The sequence below is a fragment of the Grus americana genome, chromosome 13 (genome assembly GCF_028858705.1).
Source record: "Grus americana isolate bGruAme1 chromosome 13, bGruAme1.mat, whole genome shotgun sequence".
In the NCBI taxonomy this organism is placed as follows: Eukaryota; Metazoa; Chordata; class Aves; order Gruiformes; family Gruidae; genus Grus; species Grus americana.
Window position 1 is genome coordinate 10,320,550 of NC_072864.1, and position 22,636 is coordinate 10,343,185.

At 36.4% G+C, this 22,636-nt stretch overlaps 1 protein-coding gene across 8 annotated transcripts in view; it reads right to left on the reverse strand.

Annotated features, from left to right (window-relative positions):
• CMTM4 (CKLF like MARVEL transmembrane domain containing 4) overlaps positions 1-22,636 on the reverse strand; it is a 59,776-nt gene that overhangs the window by 17,110 nt on the left and 20,030 nt on the right. For 4 of the 8 annotated variants that reach the window (XR_008579077.1, XR_008579074.1, XR_008579075.1 and 1 more), the window contains exons 2-4: positions 21,958-22,134; positions 11,342-11,440; positions 9,256-10,416 (exon numbers count right to left, since the gene is read on the reverse strand). Coding sequence is in view for 1 of the 8 variants with exons in the window: in XM_054840337.1 (XP_054696312.1) it covers positions 10,243-10,416; positions 11,342-11,440; positions 21,958-22,134 (450 nt within the window). In the remaining 7 variants the exon portion in view is untranslated. Of the gene's footprint in view, positions 1-1,107; positions 10,417-11,341; positions 11,441-21,957; positions 22,135-22,636 lie in introns of those variants that run through there. The other 4 variants (XR_008579079.1, XR_008579076.1, XR_008579078.1 and 1 more) reach the window with 4 other exon arrangements.

Sequence of the window (22,636 nt, forward strand, 5' to 3'; positions counted from 1 at the left end):
AAAGAAAACAGTGATTCCAATGTTAACTTTGGCCAAGTAATATCTAACCTCTTATTTTATGTATTTGGGAGGCTGTCCATTACATTTTGTTAGCCTGATCCATTAAATAAGAAATCAATTAGTCTTCCCAAGAGAGTGAAGGAAGTTTCACTATTTAAGTTAGACAGAATAAACTTTTTTTTTTTTTAATATTCAACAGCTAACAAAGCTTCTTTTGACCAAGGAACACCATGGATAACAAGATCAGCATTAAGACCAGCACTTTAACTCTTTGTTTTCTTGAAGAGCATCGATTTCATTAAGGCCTGATCTCTAAGCAGGTCCAATGGACACAACACCACAACAGATTAGAATTTACTGCTGCTGACAACCCCACACAGGCAAAATGAACCGGCCCATCTTCTAGCAGACAAGTTGTGCAAGCACATGACTCTCCTTAGTGGATCCTTCTGTACCACCACCTTTGTCCATGTCCACACACACGCATGTTCTCCTTAAGCAGCATTTTAAGAGCATCATCCACACTTCCAAATCTTCCCACAACACTCATTCAACCATCCATACGTTTCCTCAGTTCTTACCCTTATTAACTCAGTGCTTTCACATTGCACCTAAAGTGGCTGGATACTAAAAATACCAATTCCATCAGGTAGGACTTGCACCATACAGCCCATGAGGTGGCAGAGCATCACCCACCCACTCTGACATTTCAGCTCCAAAATTCTTTTTCAGTCCAGAACACTGCAAACCACAACATACAGCATTTCGGTCCATTACAGCATACCATGGAGAAACCTCCACAAGAGCAATCCCACCACAACCACTTTAGCAATAAAGTAGTTCCATGTGCTTTCTGCTACATGTAACCTTTCATCAAGGACTGCTTATACACGGTTTTTTATTAACTCCTGCATCTATGAAGTTTGTCTTGTCAGACACATAGTTACAAAAAAACTCATACAAGCTTGGTTGGTTTGATGTTTAACCCCATGCTATTGTCTTGCATAGGAAGTGCATTTAGCAACTCCACTTACCAGATTATTAACTGATCAACCACAACACTTGGCATACTGAGTTAATATGTTGCCTTTACAGATGAAGACAATGTTTTTGTACTTTAATATGTCCATTTATTAAACAGGAAGTCCTTCACAAATGATTCCATACTATATTGATCAAGATAAGTGTTAGAAAACTACCATTTTCCCTACATACAAAAATACAGACTTTTACCACTATGAAGACATGATCAGAAGAGTACCATGAAAATCCATAGAGCTCAAATCTTCAAATATCAGAAAGAAAAAAAGACAGAAAGACAACTAAATAAAAAAAATTTACAAAAAGTATTGTGCCCATATACAAAAGACTGGAAAAGCAAAATGACATTTAAAACTGATAAATACACCATTTAAATTATGCTATAACAGTATGGATTTTAAAAACAGGACTGCTTTCTGTATTGCAAAACATTACAATTCTTCAGCTTGTGTTTTCTGTTTACATAAAAACCAACAGAAAAGAAGCACACAACATATTGAATAATCATCACTGGTGTAAAAACAAGTTGGAGGTTACGTTTTCTTGTAGAGTTACCTTGCCTTTGAAACTGGTCGAACATTAACAGCACAATTTTGACATATAGAGCTGGAAGATGCCACACTTACACAGTAAGTTACAGCTGTCAATACTGAGGGACAGTGATCACAGCTGGTAGGTGCCGCGGCAGAAGCGTCTATTTTATCAGCTAGCCTTGTGTGCAGTTTGAGGACTTCAAGAACGCTTACCAAAATAATGTGAAATTGCTTCAAGGCTGTAAATTGTCTCTATATGAAAATTTGCTAACTTGTGATATTCTTCAAATCCTTGATCAGGATTTGGTGATAAATGGGTACCTGTTCTGCAGTCCCCTAAGTCAATGGGGAATTTTGCCTGAGTAAGGACAGCAGAGTCAGGTTCTGCATTCACACACAGAGTATGCTTGTTAAGATTTTCCTTGGCAAAATATTACAATTTTTCTTACTTCAAAAGCAAAATACCAAGGGTATTACACAGCAGACTTGTGCTCATATGATAAAAGGAAAATTGCATCCCCTTTGCTCAGCCCAAGATGGAATTCTAACCCACTATTTCGACTAATAATTCCGAGCTGTTGACAATTACAAATCTGTCACTATAGGACCTATATCCCCGAGGGATAAAGTCTTTCAGTCAGGCCTGGACGCTCCTTCCTCAGACACCATAAATCATAAATTATGAGCTAGAATCAGAATGTTTAGATTACACCTGGTCGAGGACCCAGAATCAGCACCGAGGATACAGATATCCCACACTGAGCATCTCTTTCCAAAAGTCTCAAGGAAAGAAATTTGGACTACCTTCTAGCTCACATCAGCAATCTGCCTTATCTCCTCCATCTTTCAGGCAGCAACCTAAGGCAGAGCAAAAGTGATACAATCTTTCGATTTGCCGTGATATCAGATTTACTATTTACTGCACAAAGGCAAAGCAATGACTACAGTAGCCATAAAACTGGTATTAGTGGAAACAAAGCACAATGAAGCCAGAGATGCATTAGTGACTCACATTACAAAAATAGTGTTTACTGGTTTAATAAATTTACATCTCTATTTTTGTGAATGACAAGTGTTTATACCACATATGGAAGGCACACTAGGTGAAGCAGTTTTTCGGTATTCGTTTACAATTCTGTGAAAAGACAAAGTGTCAACTTTCAAATCAAAATTGAGCATTATAATGAGAAATAAATACATACTTTACTATTTTATTGTGGGTTCCTGAACCCTTACAAACTTCAACATATACAAATAGTTTCAAAATTACACTAACACAGAAGAGAGTAAGTCTAGACAGATATAATGATTAGCTAATTCATTTGTTATATTATGTCATAAATGTTGTGTCTTAAGTATAGAAATCATTTAAAAATGCAATATATTGGCCACAATATATAAACCAAGTATTTTCTTACTCCAGAACTGCTATGTATGAGTTAAAGCTGGATGAACTGTAGTGCTAAGATACACTCTCCCTCCACAACATCCGACAAGTAGAAACTGGTAAACATTCAAGATTAAAGTATAAACAGTAGAAAAATGAAGGTAGCAATTGTTGTAATAAAAGGGTGCTAGCCAGAACCACTTTAACCTGTAGACATCAGGATAAATGCAACATTACTAAAAATATTTAGACAATAATACTTTTGGGATTAAGAGGTTACCAAAAGTGATAAATCAGCCTAGTTGAGAGGTTATTTTCTTTCAAACACATGAAGGTTTTAATTAAATGCCTATTGAGATATTTGTCCAAAGCAAAACAAATACAATACCCTGAAATTTCCCATATTCTAGACAATAGTCCGTGACAGTCAGAAGAGGCAGATGGCCATATTTCATTCTGTTACTCACATGCAGATGTTATTAAAATAGCTGTAGGGACCAGCCCCAATCAAAAAAAAAAAAAAAGAAAAAAGAAAAAACACAGATACTCCATTAATACGATCTGGCTATTGCTTTTTGAAATGCTCCTATGTCCTCATTCTGAATTCAAGAAGATAGTTTCCCTATCCTTCCATATATGCTAACTGGCATTTTAAAATTTTACCCATGACGTCCATGGTATACAGATAAAACCTTCATAGTAAACACAAAGCTCTGTTATAAATATGTCAATCAAGGTAACTATGTATATTGTATATAAAATTAAATATCTTCTGTTTGCCAAGTATAATTTAAAAAGGAATATCTGTGGCTAGTTATAAAAAAATATTTATTAACCCATAGAGATTAAAAGGCAATTTCACTAACTCATCCACCCAGCACATCTGAAAGAGTTGCACTGGGATCTGGATAGGTAACTTTAACTAATCACATTTTCACGATAAATAGACAACTTTCATTTCTGGGCACATATAAGAACACTTTTGAAAGCTGCATATCCCAAAAGAAAATTAGATTGTGTTGTATACTCTAAATTAAAGGCTATCATAAATCACAGTGTAAGCAGATTTTTAAAAGATTATTTTTAGAATAAAAATGGTTAAATTATAGACAGATTTTTAAAAGACAAGCAAAAATAAGACCAAAACAACAAAGGAACCCTTTCAGGCTGGACAGCACGGCTCTGATACTGTCAAACAAATCTATCCAGGCGGCCAAGTAGCTAACAGGGAAAACAATACACCAGGAAAAACTCTAAAATGGCATTCAAAGATGTCCTGACAATTTCTATAAATTTATTTTTAACCAACTCCCTCTGTTAAAATAAAGAGAGGAATATAGCATAGTTTCTACAAAGTGTTTTCAAACATTCTGCTGGGTTTTGTACCTATTTCAGGTTTTTTTAAATTATTTTGTTGTCATTAAAATTCATACACGCAGCTCTATCTGCACAGTCTTTTTGAGCTTCGATGGCCCTCCAAACAATCCATTATTTTGCTATAAATAACAAGAATTAAGTACCAATTTTCAGAAATGCTACATGATGGCTTTACTCATTTCAGTGGGACTGAGCAGAAGCTAGTCTGCACCTATCCTTTCTTCTAGACACATACAGCCCTTCTGATGCAAGCATCTACATCCTGCAGGTCTCTGTGAACCAACTACTTCAGCTGAGCAGACGTTACTTGATAATCACATCGATTTGTCATCATACCTCAGTTTTTAAGATGCACCATTAACAACATCGGTGTAGAATCTCTCCAATGTATTACACAGCCAGCACAGCTCCAGAGTTAGGAATAGAGAAACACTTCTACACCTACTTTTACTACTGATTCAAGGTGTGTCTCACCTATATGAAGTGCAGAAGCAATCTTTACTTCTGCAGTTGGGCATTATTAACATTCATGTATCATTTTGAAAGCACTGGATTATTAAGCATCAAATTTGGGTTTTTGTCTCCTCCTCACCCTTTATCTCAAATCCATGATCAGATTGTGCCCACCTAAAATACCTAAGTACCTGCTGAAGATGTTTGCCTCCAGGGCATTCAGCTTAAGACCTGTTCTTTATGCTCTGATTTTCATGTACAAAGCTGTTCAGTATCTCATCTGAGTAGGAGAGAGGATATTTTCTACATTATTTGAATTGCTGTTAAGTTGGGTTTTGGTTTTGTTTTTAAATTGTGCCCTAAAAACATTATACTTACTTATTTGGGGTTCTGGAGTTGGGTTTCTCCCCCTCCCCCCTCACAAAACAGAACAAGTAGGAATGTTTCCAAAGTTGTCACGAGACAAGAAAATAACAGATATAGAACAAGGACTAAGGAAGAAGGGAGGGGAAAGAGTTGCATTAATTATACCACATATTAGAGAAGCATTTGCTGTGCCTACACATCCCCAAAATAGCACAAAGGTGACAAATTATCAAATTTGTTTAGGGACCTTAAAGTTCATGGAAAACTAGCGGTTAATTCACTCATAACAGTCCACATGCAGCTTGTAGCAGATCAATTCTCCTGCTCTGTTCCACAGCATTTTAAGAACCAGCAAGTTTGATGTGTTAGGAAGGGGCAAGCATCATATGGTACAAAATAGTTCGGGGGGGAGGGGAGTAAAATAAGATTATCCTAGGGAAGACTGGAAACTTTCCCCAGTTTTCCCATCTTCCTTCTAGAATCAACAGTGAAATTCAAATGGATAAAAGAATTATAGATTGTATCATGAGATGCACAGTGAAACGTATGTGACAAAGCCTATGAAGAGGCACCCCAAATTACTGATTTTGTTTAAATTCACATGTAAGAGACATCTTATAAGCAAAAGATGAGAAGCTGCTTCCAAGGCACAGTTCATTGCTGATGCCATGCTTCTGAATACACAGCACAGACTGAAATATAGGCATCAAATCTCTAGAGTCAGTACCTTGTCTCTCAAAAAAGGTAGAGGTAGATTAATCTCTAATCCTCTCAACCTCTAAGCATGTGGCTCTGACCAGAAAGTTTACACAGAAACACATTCAGTATACTAGCTAGCTTCCAAAGTTCTAGGGGAAAGAATAAAATTTCCCCCAGCACATCTAGCCCAAACATCATAAGCAATCCTAAAAGGGAAGAGTACCACCCTTAAGCAAGAGGACATTGGACACAGTATTCTTATCTTCTTTACATTGAAGCAGACACTATACAGATTAATGAAGAAGGCTTAACAAAAATTAAATATTAAAACGTAAGATAGATGAGGCATGAATGTACGAAATGAAAGGAACAAGTGGAGAGTAAGAAGGAATCAACTGTACTAAGCAGCGATGAAACTATCAAATCAGCTCTTAATTATGGTTTTAGAAACTCCTATGGTAGGCAGTTTGCACATCACTACAAGAATGTACAATAAACTTGAACTAGGGGTGACAAAACTGATCATACATAGCGTTTAAGGCCAGGCTAGATGAGGCTTTGGGCAACGTGGTCTAGTGGAGGGTGTCCCTGCCCATAGCAGGGGGGTTGGAACTAGATGATCTTTAAGGTCCCTTCCAACCCAAACCATTCTATGATTCTATGATTAAGAGGAACGCATATATTCTTACAACACTACACAATTATTATGCTGTTGCTTCAATCATATCTTATTGTTTAATGCTTTGATGTCTCTGCATAGGTTGCAAAATTTGCCATCATTTCTACATGCAGAAATACATGGAGATTGTGGGCTTAGTTTGACAAAACAGGACTAATCAGAACCATTACCACGTTCCTACACGGTTCAAGCGTTTGGCTTTCATTTAGTTTTATTTACAGTGGGCTTTGAGTCCCTTTATGGAGCTAAACAGCACTCTTAAGGACTAAAAGAAATTATCCCTATATGCTCAGCAATTACAAGCAAGACTAACTGGCTGGGAGAAGCAATATAATGTCACTTTTCTAAGCAATTTAAAAAAAAAATAGTAATTAAACTTTCTACCCTATTTTCTTCCTGCAGCTTGGGTAACAGTCTTAAAATATTACCACCTCTTCAATACACCATGTAAAATTAAGTCTGGTGGAAAAAAAAAAAATCAAATGTGTATATATCATATGATCTTAATGTTTCCAATTTAGTTGTGTCTCACAGCTACTTTATTTCCCTTCCATATAATCAAAATAGTAAATAATGTCTCTGTAGAGTAATAAATGCTTAACTTACATTTTTAGAAAGCATATACTATACAATACTAAAATCATCTTTGGTCCTCCAAAATAAGGAAATTACAAATTTACATTTATTTTTGTTTTACAAAGTGTATCAGATAGTATTTAAATTATAATTCTCTTTGAATTCTACCCTGAAAGCTGTGCTAAGCTCAAGTCATGATGTAAGTAATAAATAATGGCATACTGTTCTGAGCTCAAGAAAACTTATTTCACATGTAAAAGCACTCAAGGTCATTCAGGTATACTACACTACATGATGAAGTATTACACTGTTTTAGAAGCATAACTGTATAACTCTGCATTTGTCATTCCAGCTAAAATGTACAAAAGCTTCTCATGATCTCACTCCAGAAAAAGCTTAGTGAAGCTACCTTTTCTTCTAGCTAAGGAAAGGTGTAAGGATTTGAAAGATACCAAACTCATAAATTTAGATGCACGAGATCTTCCACACCTCTTAAAAAAAAAAAAAAAAAAAACCAGAATAAGCAAAGGGATTACAAGAGGGGGGGCCATTCTTTTATGTACTCGCCATTTCAGTCCCTGTCATTAACCAGCAAACAGGATACACTCCTAATGAAAAGCCTTTGTTATGCATCACCTAACTTCCATTTCTGGATTTCAGACGAGGGTAAAAAGTATGGATCTTCTAGAAGACAATTTTCTGATTTTGAGTAGAGGGTTTTGGTCTTTTGGTGTGGTGGTTTGGTTTCGTGTTTTGGGGTTGGTGCTTTTTTTGGTGTTTTGTTTGTTTGGATTTTTACAATCTTTATACAAACAGCTTTAATACCAGTTTACAATTCCAGTCTGGGTATGCTTGTGCTACTTTTTAAAAGGTTCTTTTAATAATTGCCAATATCTACAAACTTCTTGCAAACTTTGCCAATACTAGGCAGAATGCTGAAAAACAGCAGGGCTGTAACAACTGTACTGGCAATAACAAACATCACAACTGAACATGGAACTGTCATTTACATCTCATGAAACGCACAGTAATCCTGGTGAGACATCACCTCAGTAAAACGTCTATGTTCTAAACCCAACACTAGAGCTTGGCTTATATGGTTCAATCTTTTTTAAACTGGTGTTCCCTTTGGCATTAACTTTCAATGAAGCACAATAAAATGTTACTATAGTAACTGGTAAACCATTACTCATTAAGAAAATGCAAGTTTTCTTTAACCTCGTTAGTAACTCTTTCTGAATTTTAATCTCCATCTTAGCCACTAAGGTGAAATGCACTGTAGACATCAGTAAATTGAAAATACATGTTTTGTCACCAGTTTTTCACAAATCAAAATAATTCTCTGTTGCTTGATTCAAACATTGCAGCGTTAGGTTCACACCTGTCACTATCCCAGTTCCCCCTGGTATTAAAAAAAGCTCAGGTACTTCTATTTATCTTCTGTTTGGTATAACCTGTTTTTCATATTTAAAAGTGACCTATCTGCAACATATTGTCATTTGTTCTTAAGACTCCAGTTAACCACATCGATCCACTTAAGAGTACAGCTACAGAACACAATGCAAAAAAATGTTCAAGTCAAACGTGACAAATTCAGGCATACGTGGCATATAGCTGCACTAATTTTAAAGTTTTCATGTGCTTACACCAGAAAGGAATTCAGCTCTACAGATCTTCTCCCACATACATTTTCTTCATGCATATGCCAAATAATGGATTACAAAAAAACATCAATCAAAAAAACAGAAAAATATCAAGGGACATCCTCCTAATAACATTATGATATTGTCTAACCAGTTACTGCAGAATTTGAGTTTTGAGTAGAGAAAGTACGCTTCTCTTCACTGGAAGTAACAATTAAAATAAGAAAACTTCAGTTAGGTAAAACTATTTCTAAACAAATCAATACAACTGTATTATCCTCCAATTATCTAAACTCATTTGCCAAAGAAATATTAGGGGAAGAAATTTGCAGAAATTTAAAAAAAAACACCAACCAGTTTTACCTACTACCAACAGTTTTAATTTTAGAAGAAACAACCAACCTTCCAAAAAGGAAAATATTTATCTTACATGAATCACAATATTGCAACCTTAGAAACACTTTACACACACATCATAATTTTTTACTAGTTCTTGCTTACCCTAGGCTTCTCAGAAAGGTTGAACCTTAAAAATAAAAAAAGAAAAAAAGAAAAAAGCCATGAGTGGAAAGCAAGTCTATTGGATGACAACCCCTTCTTCCTCTACTGTGCCCCTCAACCCCCTTTTCTCCACCCTGCCTCCCGAGCATATTTATTTTCTCATTTTGGAATGAAAAATAGAATGTTATCCCAACATGTGCAGAAAACCACATACTTGCACTTGATGCATTACGGTGACCATTCCATAAACGTGCTAACTTTGCAGAAGTTCCGATCTGGCCAAGGTCATGCATGAACTGAATATGGCAATTTCAGAGTAACCCATAGGTTAACTACCTCAACACTATATCAATCAAACAAAAAAATGTGAACTGGTTGTCCATTTCAGCTACATAAGTGCACCAACAGTGAAACTGCAGATCTTACAGATAAGAATTCAGCTATACTGCCAAGGCTGCATGAGGATGGACATAGAGAGTTCGTTGGACATGATACATGGCTAAAGTTATTGCTATTTGCCCCTCACTTCCTTTTTGCATGTACTAAATTTAATTTTCATGGATTTCTTTCCTATATTAACCATACAATGTAGTGCTGGTCTTAGTGTTTACAATAGACGAAGAAACTGTGGCAGAACATGTATATTCAGGGCTTGCACTTGGGAGAGGGAAGGAAAGTACTGTGCAGTTAATCCAAAACAGTAACATACTTCAATACATATATATAAAATATATTATATAAGCTATATAATATATGTGTATATATATGTGGACATCTTAAGCGGATCTTACTTCTGAATGACTAACATTTACTGCCTTTATGACAACAGCTTCTGACTCAATGCATCTCTGCACATATGCAGGGCTGGGCATTCTTTGCCACCATCTGATCTTCCTTTTCTTCCTTAAATAAAGAAAAAACCCTTTATTCCATGAGGGAGTTAAGCACTTCTTTGTTTCCCTTTGCAGTCCCATTTGAACGTCATTTTCATGCATCCAGACGCTGAATCTCAGGGCGATGATCTACTTCTCTGGATTCTGTCCGAGCACGTATGTACTCGCTGGTCTGCCGACTAATTTGTTGTCTGCTGTTCATTCGCCACTTTTTAATAGCTAAATATGTGTTCACAGCATACACTGCCATTGCCAAGAAACCAAATATCTACAAGAAGTAGAAAGAATTGTCAAAGACAATTTTTGAAAACAAGAACAATAGTAGTTTCACAACAAATTCCTCAGAAGCTTAGTTTTCTACTATATTTGCACTGACAAATCATCATGGCGTGTAAAATGGATGTTTTTCTTCTTCAATGAACTAGAGAATCTGAAAAAATGACTAAGATCAATGATCCCAGAAAACAAAGTTCTCTGACTACAAACACGACAATTAAATCCTGCAATGCAACTTCAATGGAAGAACCTCTTGTAAAGCATACAGCTCTTCATCCAACAGTTCATTCCTCAGGGTGCACATAATAGTGAATGAATGACAAGAGAACAGATGAACAGTCCAGACCATCAGCCTGGAGAAGGAGCTAATTTGCAGTTCTTCCTATATGCTTCTGCAGAACTGTTGTGTGATTTTCAGTGTCCAGGTTTGGAAAAAAGGAAAAGAAAAAAAAAAGATTGCCAACTCGAGCACAAAATTAATTTGCTTGACCTTCCTGTTCTAGATTTAAAATCTTTAAGTACTACTATACTCCACAGAACAAAAATGATCTGTAGTGAGCAAGAAGAATTCAGCAAACTATGTGTAAGCAGCTCCAATTTCTTGTGAATTTTTGGCTGTCTTTTCTGTAGGCTTGCAATATGGAGCAGTATCATCTAAGCTAGCTATAGAGAAAGAAGCAAAGCAAGTTCAACTGTTAAAGTGTTCTCTGCAAGTTAATTTTTCTGTTTGTTCTTGCCTCAAGCCTTAAGACGAACAACTCAAAGGATGTCAATAATTTTTAAATCATAATTAGCTTATAGCCAACTGTAAAATTAGAAGTAAATTGTGATGGCAATGGCAACAGGAGTATTCAATGAACACGAGGGAAAAGTTATTCTTAGATAAGAGTCATATATAAAGAAGTTCAAATTCTTACCACAGCAGCAATTTCTGCTCCAGTTTTATGGTTTAAAGCAGCAAGTACTACAGAGGCAATGAAAAAGAAGAAAGTGCTGAGTCCAGTGTTGACCAGATCCTAAAAAAATAAATTCATTATCATTACTAAACAATGATTCTTTGCTTGCTTTTAATAGAAGTGAAACAGAAGAAGGTTAGAATAAGAACTATAGCAATACTTTCCCACTTTCTATGCAGTTTATCACTTACAGAAAAGAAGGCAAAGATTGTTACACAGGAAACATATCATGCGTGCGCATTAGTCTGTGAACTGAAGTCAAATAGCATGTACACATAAAGCACCAGTGCAGATTCTGGATGCGTTACCTCAATTTCTACTGGGTTTACTAGAAAAGTAGAAATCAGCATAAACAATGAGTAAAACTGTTCTACCTCAGCTGACACTGAAGTAACCCGAATATGAAACTTAGCACACCTTGCTCTCTTTCACATCACAACAGTGCTCCATGCACTGCCCTGATAAGAGTTGTGATTTTTTTCTACAAATTCTTTGAGGCCTTCATTGTAGAAAACTGCATGTCCTATGCTATTCCTATGAATAACAGCTGCCCGTATTGTGAGAATACACAAGTTTTTTACATATTTATTGCGTTAAATTGATGCTTCAAGTAGACATTTTAGAACATATGCACAGCAACACCCCAGGGACATCTATGTTCAGGGAAAATTCTTGCTTTGCTCCAAGCACAGAAAAATGACAGGCAACATGCAATTCAGTTATACATACGCTGCATATGTCACTGAGTGTTCAGATGATTATGCTGCCATGCCTTACATAAAGCAGGGTCATTAACATATCATTGGAACATAAGAATTCTGAATGGCAGCTATTAGCACAAGAAGAATTACATCAATACAAGACTATGTAATCAGACTCAAGGAAAAAAAATTAAAGAGTTGGGACTTTAAAATAATAGAAGAAACAAAGTGCTAGATTCATTAGGGACTAGCTGTTCAGTATGTTACTTGGGGCATCTTTTACGATTTTTTAAAACATTTGATAGATATGTACACTGCACTATATGTTCACTACAGAGATGTAGAAAATAAGTGACTATCATGACAATTGAATGAATAGGTGAAGTCAGGGAGCATGGAGGGGTGTGGAAGAATCTGGGAACCGCAGTTCAGCACAAATATCCTGAACGAACATGGAATCAGCAAGAGGTGAATACTACCATACTCAAAAGGGACGGAAAGAAAACCTGTATACAAGTTTGCTGTGCAGCTTACAGTTTTGAGTTAAAGAAAAAAACAAACAAACAACAAAAATACAATGAATATGCCAACTCCCACCATTAAAAAAATCCCATCACCACTCTTTAATTAGAATTCAAGTTTGTTCTACTTGACTCTCTTCTTTCACATGCAAGCCAGGCTCACTTCCTGTTCCTGCTCCTCCACTTACTACAGATTTTTTTTTGTTGTTTTAATTTTTCCCCAAAGTGGGCCTTGTGAAGTGCTGTAAGAAGTTAGACTTAGAAAACTCAAGATATAAATCTAAACTTATTCCTTGGTTACGAATCCCATGACTATGTTCCAGCTACATAGCACAAAGACTTTGAAAAGACCATTGTCATCCAGCCACCCCCAAAACATCTGTGTTTCTAGGCATGATTGGAGAATGTTTTAGAAAGTAATTATAAAACTGAAAGTTTCTGGCACTGTGTTATTCACAGGGAAAGCTGTCCATTTTGAGGGTATTGACTTGGCAACAGCTGGTTACCAAAATCAAGCGTACCTGAGGATAAACTGTACGATGTATCGCTGTGGCCTGATCCTCATCTATAAGTGGGACTTTCCCAAGAAACCCAAGAGGCTTCCATTGCTCATTGCTATTTCCACCCACACATTCAGATTTCTTGAGCCCAGTAAGACCCAAACTGTCTTACCAAACATTAAGGAAACAAAAGCAAATTGTGGGTCTCAAACTCCTACCATCTTTTCACCCACCAGTGTATAATCAGAGAGATACTTTTTCTCTCTCTTGAAGCTTACTGAGATAGATGTTATCTGGTACTTAGCGCACCAAACAAAATTGGAATTTTATTAAATAGTTATTGCAGTTTTAATTATGTAACTTCTTGCTTTGCAGAGATTAAATTAGAAATAGAGATACTAGAAAACAAATGGCATTTCATAATTTCTCCAAGTATGTCCCTCTCCAACTTTGAGTTTAGCAGCTCTAACCGTGCTTCTGGAGTTGCCAACAAGAGCTGTGTTTCTTATCTGCACAAACCTTTTCTCACTGGAGGGGAAGCCTCACTATATATGACAACAGATACCAGACTCGACAGTACTCAATGTTTTCATCAAGTCTCTAGAGTAAACATATGTACGTCACCAAGAATGCTGATACTAAATACTGAGAAGAGGGCAGCTATGATCTTGAATAATTTATACTAAAAAAAAAAATTAGTTCAACCCAAGGTCAAGTTGTGTATTTCACTACCAGAGTACATTTGTCACCTACAGGAAGGACCTACAGAATGGAGACAAAATCCTAGAAGAAACAACTAAGAACAACTTAGTAATTACAGTAGGTAAGCATCTGAAGATGTGATGCCACACAAAAAAAAAAAAGGGAGAAAAAGCACTTGTACATTCCTTTGGACATATGGACACGATAGGTTTAAGGTGGTAATCTTACCTTTGCAAGGGACACTGGAATGCTGCATCCTGTTCCGGTATCCACATTTTTAAAAGTATGTTGAAAAATTGGACAGGGTACAGAGAAGAGCCACAGAAGTTATTTGAAAGGAGGAGAAAATTTCTCACAGTATGAATCAAAGAACCTAAACTGCTTTGAATATTACAAAGACTGAGCTGTGTACATGAAGACTCCAGTGTTCAAGTTATCAAAAAATTACTGGCTGTTTTAAAAGTTTAACATAGAAAAGCACAACAAAACGAAAAGTATAACAAAATTAACAGCTGCAAAGTTAAGACAAAAGTCATGTTCAAAATGAAGTTTTCATTGTAAGGGAGCTAACCATCAGAACAACCAACCAAAGATGTGCTTAATGTTCCACCTTTTCACTTCTTATAATCCAGATCATGTTTTTTTCAGACACACATTTTGTACTTTCTTAGTACCATACTTAAAGACTAAGTAGATGACACATAACACTCTACGATTTATGGGGTCAGATGTGCTTATTAATTAATCCTGCTGACCTCTGACTTTTTGAATCTGTCAGCTTGATCATCTTGCCAAAGGAGAATAATATAAGCAACATAGCTAGACCTATCCACAACATGACAGACATTATCATCTATCTCCATGCTACAAAATGATTTGAAGGCTTCTTGTAAGAAGCTTGAGATACTGCAGAATATGAAATACTGCTGAAATTAGACTGCTGGTGCCTTTGTCATGATTTTTCCAGGAAACTGAAGATTTAAGTACATTAGAAACTTTGTCATCATCACTGGCATTTTATTTTATTGTACTCTTTACAAAGAATATCAAATTTGTCCTTGCAAAGAATCCAACTATTCAAATCTAAAGAATTGATTCCATCTTGAGGCTTCAATTTATTAATTTGTGCAATTCCATTTTCCCTGTTTAGGTCAAAACCTTCTAATGCAATTAATGATTCAGTAACATTCATATAATAAGGCTGGTTTCTTAAAAAGCTAAAACTAACACAATCTTTCATATCCACATATCAGATTGTCTGGAGGTTAAGGAGCAATGACACTTATGAATAACATTGTAAAGATATATAAGGGTAACACCACAGATGCAAATATCGGTGGAGGTTTTTTAATGCAAAATTTGGTACTTACTACTGAGAGCAGAAAGATAAGAAAAGAAAAAATGCAATGGTTTTGGACAAAGTCAGAGTAGAAACAAAAGAGAATGAACTACAGCAAGAATTCAAGAAGTAAAGGACACTCCCTAAAGTAATGTAGCTTTTTTCCACGTAAGAGAAAATGAATAATCGTGACAATAAAAAGAATAAACTAATTGAAAAAAGATGAGCCATTTCAAATATGGCCATGATGTAGCTGAAGTTCTTGCTATTATATTTATAGACAAAGTAAAAACCACATCACACAGATAGAAGAATTTCTGCTGAAATTACAGCAACCTCATGAGACAGTATGCTGTGCCATAAAATACTGTACAAAGCTGCAGAGAATAAAATCTATGAGCTGAATCAAATCCACTCTAGGCTTCTGCTCCCTTCCTCCTTTACAGAATTATTTAAAATGAAAGACTGACTTCTGGTCACTTGCTAGTGATTTGCAAGTCATTCTGTTCAGTCACCAATGGTCCTATTAGTCCAAAGGACATTGTTGCTACTGCCATCACCAGCTATCTGTCCCACTCAGAAGGAGCATAAGGCAGAGGAGGCATCTTAACTCAGGGATGAAGATGGGTTTATGCCAAGACAGCATTTTACACTAAAAAAAGAGGTGAGGTTTTTGTTCTGTTTATTACACTGTACAGGTGGGAAACTCCAGAAAAGAAAAATGGTCAGCATCCTACAGTCTTTTGTTTTTAAGGGCCTGGGCAGGTATGGTTCCTGGATTAATGAGGATGGAGAAGCTGAATTGGTGCTATGAATAAGAGGTCTGTTAACAGACCTGAAAACTCCCATTAAGTAACTTCTGAAAGTTGCAAGGCACATCAGCTTTGAAAGCTGTGTAGTCCTCCAGTTACCTGGAGTTGGCTCTGACACTCAAAGACTCATCAGTAATATCCACATGACTTAATCCATTGCTCTCCATGACTTCACACATGCAAACTTTTAAGAGACATTTAATCAAAATACATGCTCTGCCTTTTTATCCTGTATTTTGTGGTGAAGTAAAAGACTGGACAAGTGATCAAGCACTACTGAAAATGGAGACAGTGCCATATTGCAACTGTAATCTGTATAAACAAAAATATGGCATTTAAGCTGGTGGTTGCTTTTATCATTTGCTTTCTGAAATGCAAGAGTTTACATTTAGATGGAATTTAAAGTAGCTGAATGACTGTAATCTGGAATAGAAGCCTGCACATTTCAACACCTTGACTTTGTCACAAAAGGTCACAGAAGTTAGTGGCCTGCTGCTGTCCAGGTTATTTTCCACAAAAGACACAGCTCTAAGTAACATTTCCTTTTAGCTCTGCTAGGGTTTTGGTGGTTTGTTTTTCAGTTGGCAAGGGAAGGGAGTTGACAGGGAGTGTGGTTAATGATTTTTTTATTATTATTATTTTTATTTTTTGTACAATGCCCCTAATTTTTCCTCCAACCAGTATTCTACTTGCAATGTTGGGAAACTTTTTGCTTGTTTCTATATGAAGTTATCGATTTGAAGTTTACAAACACGTAGTCAGTCCTCTAAACTAAGCACCTCTGGTCAAACTCCCATAATTTTACTCTATAAACATATTATTAAACATTGTGAGTATTTTGCACCACAATTAAAAATGGAAACATGGTTTGTCAAGCAAAAATAAGTCCTAGGCAGAAAGAACCAAATTAACTGTATGAGCATTCATTCCCATCTCTTTTTTTTCCTATTTATTTAGGCTTACATAGGTATGGGATCCTTTATTCAAACACTAGATTCTGCTACTCCAAGATTCACATAAGCAACATTTCCCTGATATAACAGTCCCTGACTAATGGTTTCAGAAAAACATTAGTGTCCCAGAGGGCTGAATTCATGCCATGCTGAGACATCTTAGTGCCCATCTCACAGCGTGGGGCTACGCTGCCCAGCCCTCACGCAGGGCTGAAGGTCCCCATTGGTCCCACGTCACACACAGCAGCCCCCAAAGGTCTCTAGCATTCATCTGCAGGTGCTCCTGTTCAGGTGCTTCGATCCAGTCCCAGGTATCTGGCACTTGCTGGAAATCAGTTCTATTCCCAGCATCTCAAGCAAACCATGTAAAAAACCTTGTGTTTGTATTTCTTACAGAACAATGCACCATTTACACCATGCTGCACCAAAGGAGAACTGTCCACAAAGAGCACTAATCCAGAGGAAATTAATTCTTTTTTTAAAATTCATAAAATATTAATTTTTATCCTTAATAGGTATTGCTATTTTGACAGCAGTAAACATAAAAGTGAAAGATGAGTTAATTTCTCATTCAACAGCTAAGCAAGCCAAAGAAAACCAAGATGTTTCTTCCAAACAGAAGGAGAAGAAAATAAATTTTTAAAAAAACCAAAACACCAAGATTGCCCTGTGAAGGCCTTTGAACTATAGCTTTGTAATTACACTCTTCAGAGCCAAGGCTGGCATAGGACAGTTTGTCATTTTGACACCACATCAAATTTTCTGCCAACTACTTCAAACGTCAGTTCTTTGCACACAAGGTTTCATCGCTGCAACAACTGAAAAAAAAAACCTCAACCCCGCAAAGATGATGAAACAAGTTTTCAGGCAGCACAAAGCACAACCACTGATCTGTGTCTTTTAGGAGACACACCTGAGTCCTCATGTTTTCTCCTTGCATCAGTGCTTCCCTGGGACTGAGTACAGGCTAATAAGCCCAGCAGAACTCTAATAAGCTTGTGCTGTGCTCAGTTCTGTGCCTCATCTTTGAGGCTGCTCTAGGCTAAAAAACTCTGCATTCAGAACTGCGCTCACAAACAAAATACACTATAAGAACTCCAGTGAACGTTTTTTAAAAAATTTTTTAAAAGTAAAAAATCTATTAGAAGATTTTTTTCCCTACACACAGACATAAACAGTCCATTCTACTAGCTGATTATGCAATTATTTACATCTGTAATGACTCAAGTTTCTCTCATCATGCAAACTCTCATCCAAGAGACACTGTCAAATTCCAGTACTTCCAGCTATTTGCCATCACTTTTCCACGTCATCTCAGTTCTCACAGCCCTGAAAAAAAGGTATTGCAGCATTACAGTGGATCCACTCTGCAGTGACAGTAGTTGTCAGAAAGCCTGGCAAACTACAGGCAAATTCACCAAAACACCAAAGTTACTGCAAACACTTCTGTTAACTTTCCTACCCTGCCCCTACTTCTAGGGGGCTATATCATGTACAGTTTGGCTACGAGATCTTAAGTTCTCCCTGTAGATCAACATGAGATTCAAATAATTAATTTCTTTTTTAAAAAAAGAAAAAGATAAGTTAGCCAAATGCAAAATTATAGCAAACAGTTATTATTTAACTCTGAAAACAAACATTTCAAAGCAGCAGCTCATCAGTTCAGCAGGAATCTGCTGTGATGTGCTCTTCATTCCCCTATACCACTTGCTAGTCTTCTTGCAGAATAGGCTCCCTTTGAGCTGTGAAGTATAAAGGAAATGGAAATTTCCACTGACAGGTTCCCCAGTTTTTGCATTTTTGCATAGTATTGATAGTGCTGCACAACACAGACACGTGACTACTCTTTCATCGTACTGTAACAGACCTGTCTCTTTCCAACACAGCCAAGCAAGGTTCTTTTCCAGCCTCACCATCTCCATGTTTCTTTCATGTTTACCTCAGGAAAACATGAAAATGGTTGGCGTGTCTCTAATTAGGATCAAAACAAAACTCTTTTCCCCACATGGCTAAAAAAATTATATTAAAAAAATTTAATATCTGTTAAATGCTGGTATATACTGATCTGTATTTTCATTCCAACCAGGGATAGACGACATTAAACAATATCCACAACACATTAGAAAGAAGTCTAATTTTAAGTACTAAAGGAAACAATCCTGTGTTGGACAATAGCAGTTGATGGCCTGGTACTTTCTAATATGTAGGATCATTTGAAAGCAAATGGTTTCAAACAGTTCCTAAAAATTTTGTGGACTTCTTCCTGAATTTAAGACTATCAAATTCTTTCAAGCACTCTAACAGCCTCCTTCTCACATGGCTTCTAAAAGCAAAGTTTGAGACTATAATGGGTATTTCCCTTGAGAAAAAAGTCATACTTTTTTTTTTAAAGCATATATTAATGAATTTATACATAAGCAGGAGTTACTTCCTCCTAAAGCATTCAGGAGTGTGAAAGTCTGTTGTTCAGACAGCAACTCCTGTGATAACTGTCATATACAGCGGCTGCAAAAATTATCAAAATAACCATTAAAAAAACCACAGGAAAGTACTAAATATTGAAAGAGGCTAATAATGTATAAATATACATCTAAATTTATAAGAATAAAATGCCAAAATCAACAAGAAAAACCCCATTCAGCCACAAATCTACATTCATAAATTTCCTACTAGCATTGCCAAAGTAATCTCCCATAGGTGTTTTATCAGCAGCCTTCAGTCTCCCACTCTGTACATGCACCAGCAGACTACAGCTATCTGCATAATGAAGATACTCAAACACTCCTCTCAGAATAAAAATCCCATCAGACTAATGATTGTTAAAATCAGTAAGCAATACCAGGAAGAAGGAAGGTCTCATCAGTTAATGGAAGGCAGAAGCTTCCAGTTCTCTTCTCACTTCTGTTAGAGATCTTTGGTATAATAATGGAAGAAGCATTTCATCTTCAGTACATAACTAAAAGAATGAGACTCGCGAGATCACAACAATTTACTTCTACCTCTGTTGATCTGGCAATATGAACTAAAATAAAAGCACTTTCAGTGTATTACTACATTTGCCCTTCAGGTTGAAATCCGACCATGTCATGTTGCTCCATGCTGTTTAGGTAGGGGGTTCAGAGTGTGACCATTGCCCTAAAACCCCAAATATTTAACTTTTAAAAAAAAAAAAACACAAACAAAAAAAATCCCACACCACAGCTGGCTGGATTTTTTAGCCCTCTTTTCTCTAAAGATCTCTTAGAGACTGCTATGCAGAGACAAGTAATGCTGCACTCAAAGCGACAATTCATGTCACTCAAATACCGTAAGCAGTCAGAGTGACTGAAAGGACCTATCAGTTACACACTGCTATCTACTGCATTATTTGGAGGGAAAAGCAAAGAGCTGCGTTTAGGCTTCTGTACTTATGTACGTTCAGCAAATTGTCAAAGTGTTCTGGTAGGCAGTAAAAGTGTGCCACAGGGCTCAACAACAGAACAAAATGTACAGACATACAGAACCAAAGGTACGTGAAGTCATTAAACTGACTCTTCCAGAGATAAACTTCAGCTCAGTCATGGACACCATGCATACCACACTGTGGTCTCTTGATAAAGTCATGGTCAAACTTACTTTGACCATAAGCTAGATCTAGCATTCACTGAAACCAGTTGCATCACACCAGCAAAACCATCATGTATTGTATGTGTCACTGATGCACTTACTTACACTTGTTACCATGCTCTTGTACGTGCTAGTAGGACATACAGAACTGTGTGGTATAAAAAGATGGTCTTCAATTGCTGTTATCAGCTGTCAGGCTCTTGTGATGCTCATTAAACAATCAAACTGACAACAGAGACTACCTTCTCTCTGCAGCTGTTGCTTTTCAGCTTGCCATGAAGATAAGTGGTGACAAAACTGGCAGAATGGAGACAAAAGGAGCAAAGGCAAGACAACCCAGTAACCAGTGGTTTTGTTCTGCAAGCTGCCTGGATCTCCCCCACCTACAGTTACCAGTCAGTTCTGTCCATCTAATCTATCTACCAAGTACTCTTAGGAAGAGTTCATAAATAGATCATGCATCCCCAGGGTACAAAGGATCATCTAGTTCCACATTCCTGGCTCATTGTAAACAAGTAATTTAGGCTTATAAACAGTTACTGCAAACATGCAAATTGCAACATTAATAAATTGTATTAAAAACAAATTAAAAAAAAATCACACAGAAGCCTAAAAACCTCTGGGACTTGTCTCCAACAGTACTTACAAAATTACTGTTATAAAATAAAACAGAACATAGGCACATATGTATCTGTACTGTCCAAAGAAGTTGATATAAATATTGTTCTTCAAGTTGACAGATCTTTTGCTAAAGTGACTAACATGTTGATTTTGTGACCTGTGTTTATGCAACCCAATCTGAAAGTTTAATTCAAAGTTAAATGGAATAAAGCATGGAAATAAAGACTTGTACAAAAGGAATGCGCACTGCCAGCAGTTCTCTTCCTAAAACTCCTCGTATTTGAGAACACATTAAGCCTTGCCAATCAATGTTTAATAGTTGTGTGTGTAAGCAATTCAAAACACCTGATTTTCACACAAAGCACAATTTTTTACACTACTACCCAATGATTTTATTAATCTGTGTAAGAAAATATATGTAGCCCGACTGTCCTAATATAAAAAAAAAAAACAGCTAACGAGAGGAGAAGGACAGACTACTGTAAATACAGCATCTGTCAATACAGGCTGCATTTTTATCCACTTCATCCACAAACAGTAATTGCTGGCATTAGCAGGAAGTTTTTCCTTCCAAAAAGAATCTATCAGAAGACAATTTTAGTTCTATTTAATGTAGTTTAATCTTGCTACATTTCAAAGCTCATTCTGCTGTTAGTACTCAAAATAAATCATAGAATCATAGAATATAAGTAACATGTATACTTTACTCAGCATAAAGGACACTCACAATCTTAAATAACAGTAGAAAGTAAAGTTCAAAGATCAAACTTAAAAACAGATTTGCAGCTATTTTTAACAGAGTGAGGATTTGTATGAACTTACAGTAAGATTCCAGTTGATCTGCGGTATTCTTGTGTGAAGATTTAGACTGAACATAAGCAACAGAACTCCAGTAACCACCAATGCACTACAGCTCACAAACTCAAAGAAATAAAGGCCTTCACAAGGGGAGCATTCCATGATGGTCTCTATGCAGATGAATGCAATCAGTGCCAAAACCTAGGAAGAAAAACAAGTGGAAAAAATATAAATAGATTTCCACATTTTGAAAGTAGCCACAAGTATTCCTGAAATTTCCATTGGGAACATGATCAGTTTACACTCAGGAATGTGTGATTTTAGTTTATAACAGGGCACTGTCTAAAGAGCAAAAACAAAAGCAAATTAATGCAAGACTTTCTGGATATCTCCTGTTCAACAACGTATATTTTAACAAAATTACAAGGAGTCTAACATCAAAATGATCGGGACACCCAGAAAGGCATGAAACCCCTTCAGGCCATTGGCTTAATATGCGAATGGCACCTCAAATATTTTATTGCATTTTTCACTCATGATATGCTATTCCATAACCTGAAGATGGGATGCATTTGTCTATTGGGCCAACCTCGAGCTCAGTTACATAGTATTAATGTAGTGTGATTGATTGTGAAAGACTTTTCAATAAATCTATTATTTAAAATTCACTAACAACTTAAGACCTGTATTGAATTGATTTAGA